Source organism: Galeopterus variegatus, unplaced genomic scaffold (assembly GCF_000696425.1).
Source record: "Galeopterus variegatus unplaced genomic scaffold, G_variegatus-3.0.2 Scaffold10715, whole genome shotgun sequence".
Taxonomy (NCBI): Eukaryota; Metazoa; Chordata; class Mammalia; order Dermoptera; family Cynocephalidae; genus Galeopterus; species Galeopterus variegatus.
The window spans coordinates 10,081-20,955 of record NW_007736826.1 but is presented as its reverse complement, the minus strand read 5'-3'; the positions used below and the strand labels follow the sequence as shown (position 1 = coordinate 20,955).

Here is a 10,875-nt window from a genome sequence, read left to right as displayed (position 1 = left end):
AAAAAAAAAATCAGGAAATAATTATTAAATGAGTCCTAGAGGCAGCAGATAGACTTGAGAAGAAGTTTGGGATCCTTTTGCTTTAAGAAAGAGGAAGAACAGGAATGGTGGATAAAGATGTGGATAAATGTGGTAAAAAGGAGGACAATTGGATTTAATACCTGATAGACTCTCTTTATGAGCTAAGATGTTAGAACATTTGCTAAGAGTGACAGGTCTGAGTGCATTGGATTGGAAAATGGAATTAATTAATTCATCACTCATTCAGCAAATGTTATTGAACCTCTACTATGAGGTATTTCAAAAAGTTCATGGAAAGATTTGTATTATCTTTTTTTTTTTTGTCCTCTTCATGACTGGTAAGGAGATCGCAACCCTTGGCTTGGTGTCGCCCGCACTGCGCTCAGCCAGTGAGTGCACCGGCCATTCCTATATAGCATCCGAACCCGTGGCGGGAGCATCGCTGTGCTCCCAGCACCGCACTCTCCCGAGTGCACCATGGGGCCGGCCCTTATATTATCTTTTAATTCTATTTTTCAATGAACTTTTTGAAGTAACCTCATATGTGCCATCAGTACGCTAAGCACTGAGGTACAAAGACAAATAAGTCATGGTTCTCTTGCGGAAACAGCAAAAGAAATAGATGATTACAATTAAGTGCCTTGATAGAGGTCTGCACAGGTGCTTTGTAAGCATACAGGAGGTGTAACTAATTCAAGTTAAGAACTAAGGAAAGGGTATTATAGGTAGAAGGAACAGCAATGACTTCAGGAACATAGCAGCAAGATATATGCAGGAATTGCACATAGCATTTAGCCTGGGTGCAGTACAGATGTTANTATCCACCTAAATGAATTTTCAGATAAACAAAGGTAAATGAATGCTTTGAAGGCAAAAAAACCACTTTACTTTTAATCTTAGAAAAAAAAAATCCTTCAACAATGTTTTATGTATTACCTTTTCCTTAATGATTTGGGTTTATCATTACCAACATGAATTTCTGTATTATGTTCAGTTCAGTAAACAGTTTTAAACATCTACTATTTGCCATTCTTTCTACTAAGTGTGAGGGAACAGAAAAATGAGGCACCCCGCCTGACCTCAGAGAGGAACCTACAGCTGAGTGAAGCCAACAGATAATCTGCAATAAGGGACCAGGAGGAAGGTGAAGGCAAGTAGAAATTCTGGTGTCCCTGTCACAGGACAGAGGCTAGGGAGATCAGGAAAGAAAAACAGGAAAATAATATGACCTGTTTACAGGATTTTAGACCCTATTATGTGCCAGGCATTTCACTCAGCACTTCACGTACATTATATCTCGAAACACTCACAAAACCCCTGCCAAGATACTGATACTTCCCTTCTACAGGCAAAGAAAGAGATTAAGTCCTATAAAGGTCACCCAATAAGTGCAGAGCTGNCCTCTACTATGAGGTATTTCAAAAAGTTCATGGAAAGATTTGTATTATCTTTTTTTTTTTTTTTTGTCCCCTTCATGACTGGTAAGGAGATCGCAACCCTTGGCTTGGTGTCGCCCGCACTGCGCTCAGCCAGTGAGTGCACCGGCCATTCCTATATAGCATCTGAACCCGTGGCGGGAGCGTTGCTGTGCTCCCAGCACCGCACTCTCCCGAGTGCGCCATGGGGCCGGCCCTTGTATTATCTTTTAATTCTATTTTTCAATGAACTTTTTGAAGTAACCTCATATGTGCCATCAGTACGCTAAGCACTGAGGTACAAAGACAAATAAGTCATGGTTCTCTTGCGGAAACAGCAAAAGAAATAGATGATTACAATTAAGTGCCTTGATAGAGGTCTGCACAGGTGCTTTGTAAGCATACAGGAGATGTAACTAATTCAAGTTAAGAACTAAGGAAAGGGTATTATAGGTAGAAGGAACAGCAATGACTTCAGGAACACAGCAGCAAGATATATGCAGGAATTGCACATAGCATTTAGCCTGGGTGCAGTACAGATGTTAGCAGGGATGAGGCTGCAGAGACAGGCACAGTCATATTGGAGAGGACATTGTAGACCACACCAGGGAGCTTTGCTGTGATCCTCTGGGCAATGCAAACTGAAGATTTTTAACAGGAAACAGCATCATAATATCTGTATTTCAGAATGACCACTCAGGCAACAGAGAAAAAATAAAAAGGGGGTGGGGTGGGGAGGAATGGTGGAGACAAGACTTTGACAGCTTTGCTGTTGAGATATCTCAAATACGAGGTTTAAACCTGAGGAGCTCCATTTTTAAATGAACAATAACAAAATAGAGTTGTCCAGAAAGGCAACAGAAATACCTGAGCAGTCTGGCTAATATAACTTAATATTTTAGCTCACAGAACAAAATTATGGGAAGACAGAGTTGTCTCCAAACCTTTGAAAAGCTATCCTGTAGAAGGAAGAGTGTAGACTTGCTCAGTGTTCTTCAGAGGATGGAACTAAAACCAGTGGGTTTTCAGGAAATTTCAAGAAAGGAGAACAAGGAGCATCATACAATGCTTTAACAATTTTAACAATTAGAATGTCCTGACAATGAAACAGAACTACCTCAGGTTCCTTAATTGTAAACCAAAAGCATTATATTTAATGATCTCTCAGATCCATTACTAAAATTCTATGTTTCTGGGAATAGAAGCTAAAACGTGTTTATTATGTATTGCAATAAGCTCTAGTCAGTCTTTCTGTCTAACTTTTAAGTAATGCAGTGTACCTGTGTATTCTTAAAAAGCAATGCCCATACTGTACATGCATTGTGAAAATTAGAAGAAGCCTAAGATGGGGAAACTCAGTTTCAGTCAAAACAGTGAATCAAGAATGAGACAAAGCCACAGAGACAGGAGCAGAAGTACAAACAGCAGACTCAGCACATAGCTCTAGTTATCTACCAATGAATCGATTATTTATGTATTCAGCATGGAAAGAACTGCAAATCATCCATTAACCTTTCCAGTCATTGTGGTATCTGCATGGTCAGAACAGTCTTTGACTATGAAGATTAACAATTCACTCTAGAGTGAAAATCCTTATTAACATTTATTCTGGGGGACAGGATTAACATCTTCCTGGGAAGCTGTTAAAATAGGCTTTTATTGTATGTTCAGTGATCCTGATTAGTCAGAGTAGGATTATCCACCTAAATGAATTTTCAGATAAACAAAGGTAAATGAATGCTTTGAAGGCAAAAAAAGTTGGTCTTGTGGTAAGCCTATGTGATAGATACAAAAGTAAAGAATCCAACATAAGAGAAACATTTGCAATAAGGGACCAGGAGGAAGGTGAAGGCAAGTAGAAATTCTGGTGTCCCTGTCACAGGACAGAGGCTAGGGAGATCAGGAAAGAAAAACAGGAAAATAATATGACCTGTTTACAGGATTTTAGACCCTATTATGTGCCAGGCATTTCACTCAGCACTTCACGTACATTATATATCTCGAAACACTCACAAAACCCCTGCCGAGATACTGATACTTCCCTTCTACAGGCAAAGAAAGAGATTAAGTCCTATAAAGGTCACCCAATAAGTGCAGAGCTTGGATTCAAATCCAAATCTGCAATGGCTCTACAGTCTGTGATCTTTTCATCATGCTGTGGCCGCTCGAAACACTCACAAAACCCCTGCCAAGATACTGATACTTCCCTTCTACAGGCAAAGAAAGAGATTAAGTCCTATAAAGGTCACCCAATAAGTGCAGAGCTGGGATTCAAATCCAAATCTGCAATGGCTCTACAGTCTGTGATCTTTTCATCATGCTGTGGCCGCATAAAGGAAGTAGCATTTGTGCTAGATCTTGAAGGAAGTGGAATTGGCCTGTATAAGGAGAAGCATATTCCAAGAGGAGTCTGAGGGAGGGCATGAGGGTGCCTGCACTGCAGGAGGAAACAATGATTCCAAGCCAGCATCAAGGGCCATGAAGTTGGAATTGAGTGCTCATTTTATGGACAAGAAACTGTATGGACTGATCCTATCTTGTCTCAATTTCCTGCTTACCTTGGTCAACACTGCAAGTCCAAGCTTCCTTTTCCCCACTGTAGACCTGACTTTTATTCTTAAAGTTTTCTATACATCCCCTTATTGACTCCAATCCCCAAACCTAACTTCCTTCCTCTCAATCCTTTCACTGATCCCTCTAGAAACTCTAGATCAGCGATTAGCAGACTACTCTGTATGTCAAGCCTATCCTCAAGGTCCTCTATCTCACCTAACCTAGCTATGTCTTGAGGACTCCAACTCTTTTTGAGTCTTTTTCCCTTGACTATCACTGTTGAAGCTCTTCAGAGCTATATACCTTAGACTCTTTTCTTTTTGCCCCGTATATTCTCCCTGATGCATTTCATTCATTCACATGACTTCACTTACTATCTATATGCCAATAATTTCTAAATCTGTATCTCCAAACTTTATCTTTTTCTTGAGATTCATAATCTAACTGCTCTTTGGAAACTTCCGTTTGGATAACACACATTGAAAACTAAACTCATATCCTAATCTTAAAACATATACCAAAATAAATTTAATATGTATTAAATATTTAAACATCAAATATTAAGCCATATACAAGTAAGTACTAAAAGAAGATGTGGTGAATGTTATGAAACATTAAGATTTACATGGTCTTTTTAACTGTGACATCAGAAATCATAAATAAGAGAAATCATAAATAACAGAAATCATAAATAACAACATCAAAACAAAAAATCTGTAATACCAATTATATCCTAAATAAAACTGAAAACCAAATGAAAATCTGTGAAAAATAATGCACCATCTTTTACAATTTACTGATCACTTTCCTGTCCTGTATTTATAAGTATACACTTTCTACCAATATAAATGCCGTATCTATCTTATACCTTACTATGCATAATCATGAAGTGAAGTGCATTTAATTTCATGGTAGCAGAGGGATAGAGAATTTACTGTTTCAATTCTAGCAATTATGAATCAAACTAAAAAGATAGCTAAGGAAGCAAATATGCAAAATAATCTCAATCTGGGAAGTTGTTTTATCTCTTTACCTATTTATAAAACTATATACATATTTTCCTTTTTACCCTCCATATTTAGAAACTTGGTACCTTTTCTCCCATAATTCCAACATCTGTTACTCTACCAAATCAAATCAAACCTGGAAAAGTGAAAAACATAACTTACAGTAAAAGAGAACCCTTAGAATTTGGAAGTAAAAAAAAAAAAAAGTTACCTGAGACATTTCAGCTAGGTATGTACGGCGTTCATTGTTGGTCTTGTGGTAAGCCTATGTGATAGATACAAAAGTAAAGAATCCAACATAAGAGAAGACTGGCACTACTAAAAAGACTATTACTAAGGTAAGGTTTATGCCTCTATCCTTTTTTAAAAAATGGTGTAGGAAGTATTTTTGTAAGAATTTTGTGATAATTATATAGTAGATTTGTAGGTAACATTGAAAATAATGGCAGTTTCAAAGGAATTGTTTAGTATAGAGTAAAAACAAACCTTTGATTCTTGCTCCAATCTAAGTGAGTAGTCTTTCACTTGATTTTCAAGACTCCTTTTTTCTTTTTCTAGCTGTTTAAGTAATGTATTTAAGGATTCCTGAAAGTATAAATAGTAAATTTCTATATGTATTCACATTCTAAACAACAGTAAATGATCATCAATTTCGTTACTAGTGAATGCCTTCTACAGCTAACATTCTGTGATTCCATAATTCTATAACATGTACCTTCTAAGTAATAGTAATAATCACAATATTTATTGAACTCTAACAATATACCATGTATTGTACTAAGTGCTTCCTATGTATCATTTCATTTAATCCTTGTTACAACTCGAGATAGCTAATATATTTCCCTTTTACTGTTGAGAAATTGCAGCTTATAGAGATTACGTAACTGGCCCCATGACATGCAACTTATAAATGGTGGAACTGTAATTAGAACCCAGATAAAATGACTCCAAAGGCCACATATGCCGAACAACTACTGTATGTGTGTTCATACTATTGCTACCATCGTAACAGAAAAGGTGAAAGCAAAGACATTTAAAGACTACACATTATTGCTAAGTATATATTTTAAGCCAATTTTTACTTCCTGGTGAAAACTACTTTAGAGATCTACAAGAACAGGATAGAAAAGGCATCCACAAAGAGGGAAAAGTTTAGTGCTCCTTTTTCATAAAAACAGGGAATGGAGTGGATTATTTTGATTTACATCAATAACTCTTGTATTTATACATAATTATAAATTGTTAGAGAAATGCACAATTAAAATATATAATTTTTATCTTCCTACCTGAGCTACACTAGTTTCCCAATAATTCATGAAATAAATGTAAGACAACCCTTAAATAAAAGCTTCAGCTATTTGTGATGAGGGATATCTGGATCAAGGTCTTAATTTCCATAACTGTCCTACTCTGTAATATTCTCACAATTCTCCTGGTTATCCCCTTATTGCTAGTCTACCACTCTACTTCTATCATCTTGGTTTGATAAACAGTCTTATTTTCCTGATCATATTTTTCCTCCTTTTTGTTTCACTGCATCCCCCACAAACTCCAGAACTTTCTTTTCTGAATGTTACTTTTCCTAAAGCCTCCTTCCCCATCTGATTTAGTTTTCCAGAGAGGACGTAGATGTGTACAGTTTCCTGGGTACCACTTACAGAAATGTGGAAAAGCTTTCAAGAATCTTATAATCTCTCTACCTGGCCGACATGCCACTGAGGGCAGAAATCTGTACAGACTTGATGACTGGGGACGAGGAGCTCTGGGGAGGAGGCAAGTGGATGGTCCTAAGGAAGTGGGGACAAAGGGTAAGATCTCTGTATTGCACTTCAATTCTCACCACAGAGAACTCACTACAGAAGAGGTATTAAACCAAGTGGACGAAGGACTTGGCCAGGAGATATCATATGGCTTCTGTCCTTTGTCACCTGAGTACTTGGACAATGAGCTCACAGACTAACCACAGTGGCTGAGATGGGTACTTTGCATTGGTACTACAGAAGAGGTATTAAACCAAGTGGACCAAGGACTTGGCCAGGAGATATCATATGGCTTCTGTCCTTTGTCACCCGAGTACTTGGACAATGAGCTCACAGACTAACCACAGTGGCTGAGATGGGTACTTTGCATTGGCTCAAAAGCATGGGTTCCCTCCCACTGATCTAGGACAGCTGCTGCTCAATGTCTGACCTGCTAGTAAGAGACACCACCATGAACCTCTGACATGGCACCATCCTTTAAGTAGAACAACCAGCCACTTGGTGGCAAGTTGGTTATATAACATGCCTTCCATCCTGGAAAGAGCAACAATTCATCCTGACCTGTGTTACTGATACAGTTTTATATTTCCTACATACAGTGCCTCAGCCAACAACATGCTTTGGTAATCTATCAGTTCTGAGAGGGAAGGGGGTTTTTACTATCCAGAAGGTTTCCTCTGGGTAAAAGACCAAGCTTACCATGCTGTTTCAGGAGGGATTGGCTGGACAGTCAACTGAGTGATGTCCAAAACAGGCAGCCTAGCTTAATTAGTGACTCAAGACATATGACTTGAAGGCAGGATGTCTAGGCATTAAGGCTAAGCATTTGTAACAAAGGGCATCCGTGCTACCACAAGACAACAAGTTGTGCCCATCTGCTGGATTCTTTATGGCTAGACTTATCTGCAGAGCCTGCCCCATGATCACAGAACTGAACATTGGAACATGAAATTGGGAACTTGCCATTGGAACTTTAGTGCATTTGTGGCTTCAGGTAAACACATCAGCTGATTTTAGTTCAATAGACCCAGGTGCCAATTTGCTCTAAATTTGCTTAGGTCTGGGTTGTTTAATCATCCCACACTTTTTAGTTCTTTCTTACACTCTGGGAGAACCATTAACGGGTGCTCTTACAGGGAAACTTTCACATGTGAGAACCTTTTCCAGAAAGTTCATATAGAGAAATAACTGTCCACCCCTCTGTCACTGCTCAGAACAACTTGAATCTAGCATCTAGAAGTGACTTATGGTGATATTTGAACCTCCTCTGCCAACCCTTCAGCATAGGCACATAGTGTCCAGATTACCAAATGCACAGCCTTTGGGGAGGTACGTGATCTCATGCCTAGACAAAAGTATGAGGCCAGCCTCACCAACTGTCACGTAATGCTATTTGAACTGTACCATTATGACTGTGCCAGTACCTAATGAATAATAAACACCTCCATCTTCTTCTGGGTGTGAACAGTACATAATAAGTTGATTTACTGCTGTATTCTGGTTCTCCTACTGGCCTTTGTCCAGGTAGTCTTGGACTCCTAACCCGTGCCACAAAGACTAGTTCCAATACCTAAATGGATGAAAGTGCTACTAGCCTTGAACTTCACTGAGGAATTCAAGTCTCCCTTCAAACGTGCTCTTAATTGTGGCTCAAGCCTTCAGTCATGAAATCCTGAAGATTCCCTACCCCAAATTAAAGGGAAAAGGTGGCTGGAGGGGTGAGGATTGGTTTATACTGGCTAGCCCGATATAGTGTCTTTAAAGAACTGTTCACGTTCTGGGTTCTGCACTCTACATAAAAAGACGATCTAAGCATAGGTCCAGAGGTAGTGGGCTTGGTTCCTGAACTACATATCTGTGCCCAGCTCTAAATCAGTCAGCTTTGGTGGGGGTGAGATATGCTACAGTTGGCCAGTCTATATAAGGTCCTCATCTGTGGACTAATGAGCTCTGGGGGACATATAAGGTAGTAAAACTCCTTTGGTATTAAGCATACGATTGATGGAGGGAGGAAAAATACAATTTTCTCAAGAAAGGGAGTTCTGTTCTAGAAGCAGGGTAAATGCTGATCAAACAAAAATAAGGTGACCTCTTTAAAGGAGATGTTAAGGCCCAGGATTTGGCCATGGTATATGGGTTGCTGAAAGGAGTAGAGGGTGGGGGATCGAGGAGGAGGCGTATTAAAAGAAGCAGTTCAAGAAATTGTGTGGGTATAGCATTGGTTGAATTATTTATGTTCAAGTTCCCCAATATACTGGTAAAAAAGTAGAGAAGAGTAAAAAAATAATGCACTAAACTCATTTGGTTTAAAATGTTAGTCCCTAAACTAATTAATACTAATTTCAGTAACTCCAATTATTTCTCATATTCTTACGAATTAAATTAAAAATCTTCAAGTCAAATTCTCTCAACTCTTGTTGGTCATGATCTAGGTCACTAAATCTGTTAAAGGAAATATACAAAGAAAAATGGAAGCAGCCCATTTAAATCTCCACAAAGCAAAACTGCAAGATATTTTAGAGCTCATACCTTCCCCAAACAAGTTAATTCTCTAAACACTTTACTTATTCTCTCTTAGATACTTGTTAATAATTATTAGAATTTTTAAAACTTTATTAAGAGGATAATTAGGTAAGCTGAAACAGGGCAAGTTTTGGTCTCTCAAAGTAATACTAGTGATAAAACAAATTCCTTGGAAGTGATGATTATCAACCATGCATATTTGATTAACATTCTTATGAAAACATAATTGGGTGATATTTCTCAAGCAGGCATTATTCTTCTTTGAAAAATAATTATGCATTGGTATCGTGAATGGCTTCCAGTTCCCTTTCCCCAAGTACAAACTTGTTCCAGAAGAAAATCAATGAAAGCTGAACAATGTAAGAAGCTAAACTGAATTATTTTACAGAAAATTAGATTCTTATGAAATAATCTGCTCAAGTGTGAAGAGCTTTTGAAGGAACAATTAGGGAGTGATGGAAGTGGCTCAACATTGTGCTGCACAGACCCTTGTTCCAAGGATTCCAAGCTTAGGCTACCATAGTAATATGGATCAGTTACATAATTTATTAAATACATTTAGAGTTGCAAAAGAAAATCTAACCTTTTAAATACTGCTTCAATGGGAAAAATATATTTTAAGTTCTAAAAGAAGTTATCTTACAAATAATCCACTAGAATAGAAATTATTTTTATATTAAAGATGACATGAATAGATATGAGTTAAAAGTCTGGGGAGAGGCCTCTGCAGCAGTGGGTTCTCTAGCCCTTACTAGGAAAGGGTTGGCCACGTCTGCATACCCAGAGGGTCCAGGTGGAGTTGGAGAGTCAACATCCTCAGGGACATCTATCCAGTTTTCAGGATCCCTTGTCATCCCTATCAGGTGCCCTGCCCTTCACATGATAGACCTGCCTGGGCTGAGCATTCAAATGCCTCTGGAGCTCTGCGACTCTCATGATTAGGTCTCCAGCCTGCTGTTCTATTGTGTCTGCCCTTCCACTACTTGTACAGAGGACCTCTTAAGAGGCTATACCCAAGGCTCTCTGGTTTCACACTAAGCTAACAGTTCTCAGTCTCTCATCATCCTTATGCAGGGTGTCAATACAACTTAGCAGTAACCCCATATTTTTCAGATACCTGCATCACAGCTTCTTTCACAGTATTCCACTTGACCAGGATTTTCCTAGGTCACCATCAGTGAAGTCTTTAGTAATTGAATTGTCACCCTGGGCCAGTCTATTGATGTCACATCTACCAATCAAGACAGATCCTTTGCCTGCCGTGCAGAGAATGAGCCAGTCACAAATCATCATCTTACCTCCTGTTTTCTCTAACCACTGTCAGTGCTCCTAGTTTTAGACCTGGTCTTCAGAGAATCAGACACCAAGATGGGATGAAATGTACAACGATCACGCTATTGGAAATGCCTGTGTGAGAGGAAATAGGGAGGGAGCTGGAGGAGGTGCAGATAGTCTGAATGCAATGCAAGTCTGAGCCCTAGTGAAGAGGGGAGGGAGAGAACGTTGGCTGGAAGTGGAAGCGTCCTAGGCTGTCGTGCAGGAAAAGTTTGGCAAAGCCATTAGGGAAACTTAAGCCAAAGTAAGCCAACAGTGGAG

The 10,875-nt window shown here is 38.9% G+C and overlaps 1 protein-coding gene across 1 annotated transcript in view; it reads right to left on the bottom strand.

The window, feature by feature from the left end:
• Window positions 1-10,133, bottom strand: part of LOC103610181 (coiled-coil domain-containing protein 169-like) — a 31,601-nt gene extending 21,468 nt beyond the window's left edge. The window contains exons 1-3 of the mRNA XM_008594401.1: window positions 10,032-10,133; window positions 5,483-5,581; window positions 5,208-5,261 (exon numbers count right to left, since the gene is read on the bottom strand). Coding sequence (XP_008592623.1) covers window positions 5,208-5,261; window positions 5,483-5,581; window positions 10,032-10,133 — 255 coding nt within the window. The remainder of the gene's footprint in view (window positions 1-5,207; window positions 5,262-5,482; window positions 5,582-10,031) is intronic.
• Between the last annotated feature and the right edge of the window lie 742 nt (window positions 10,134-10,875).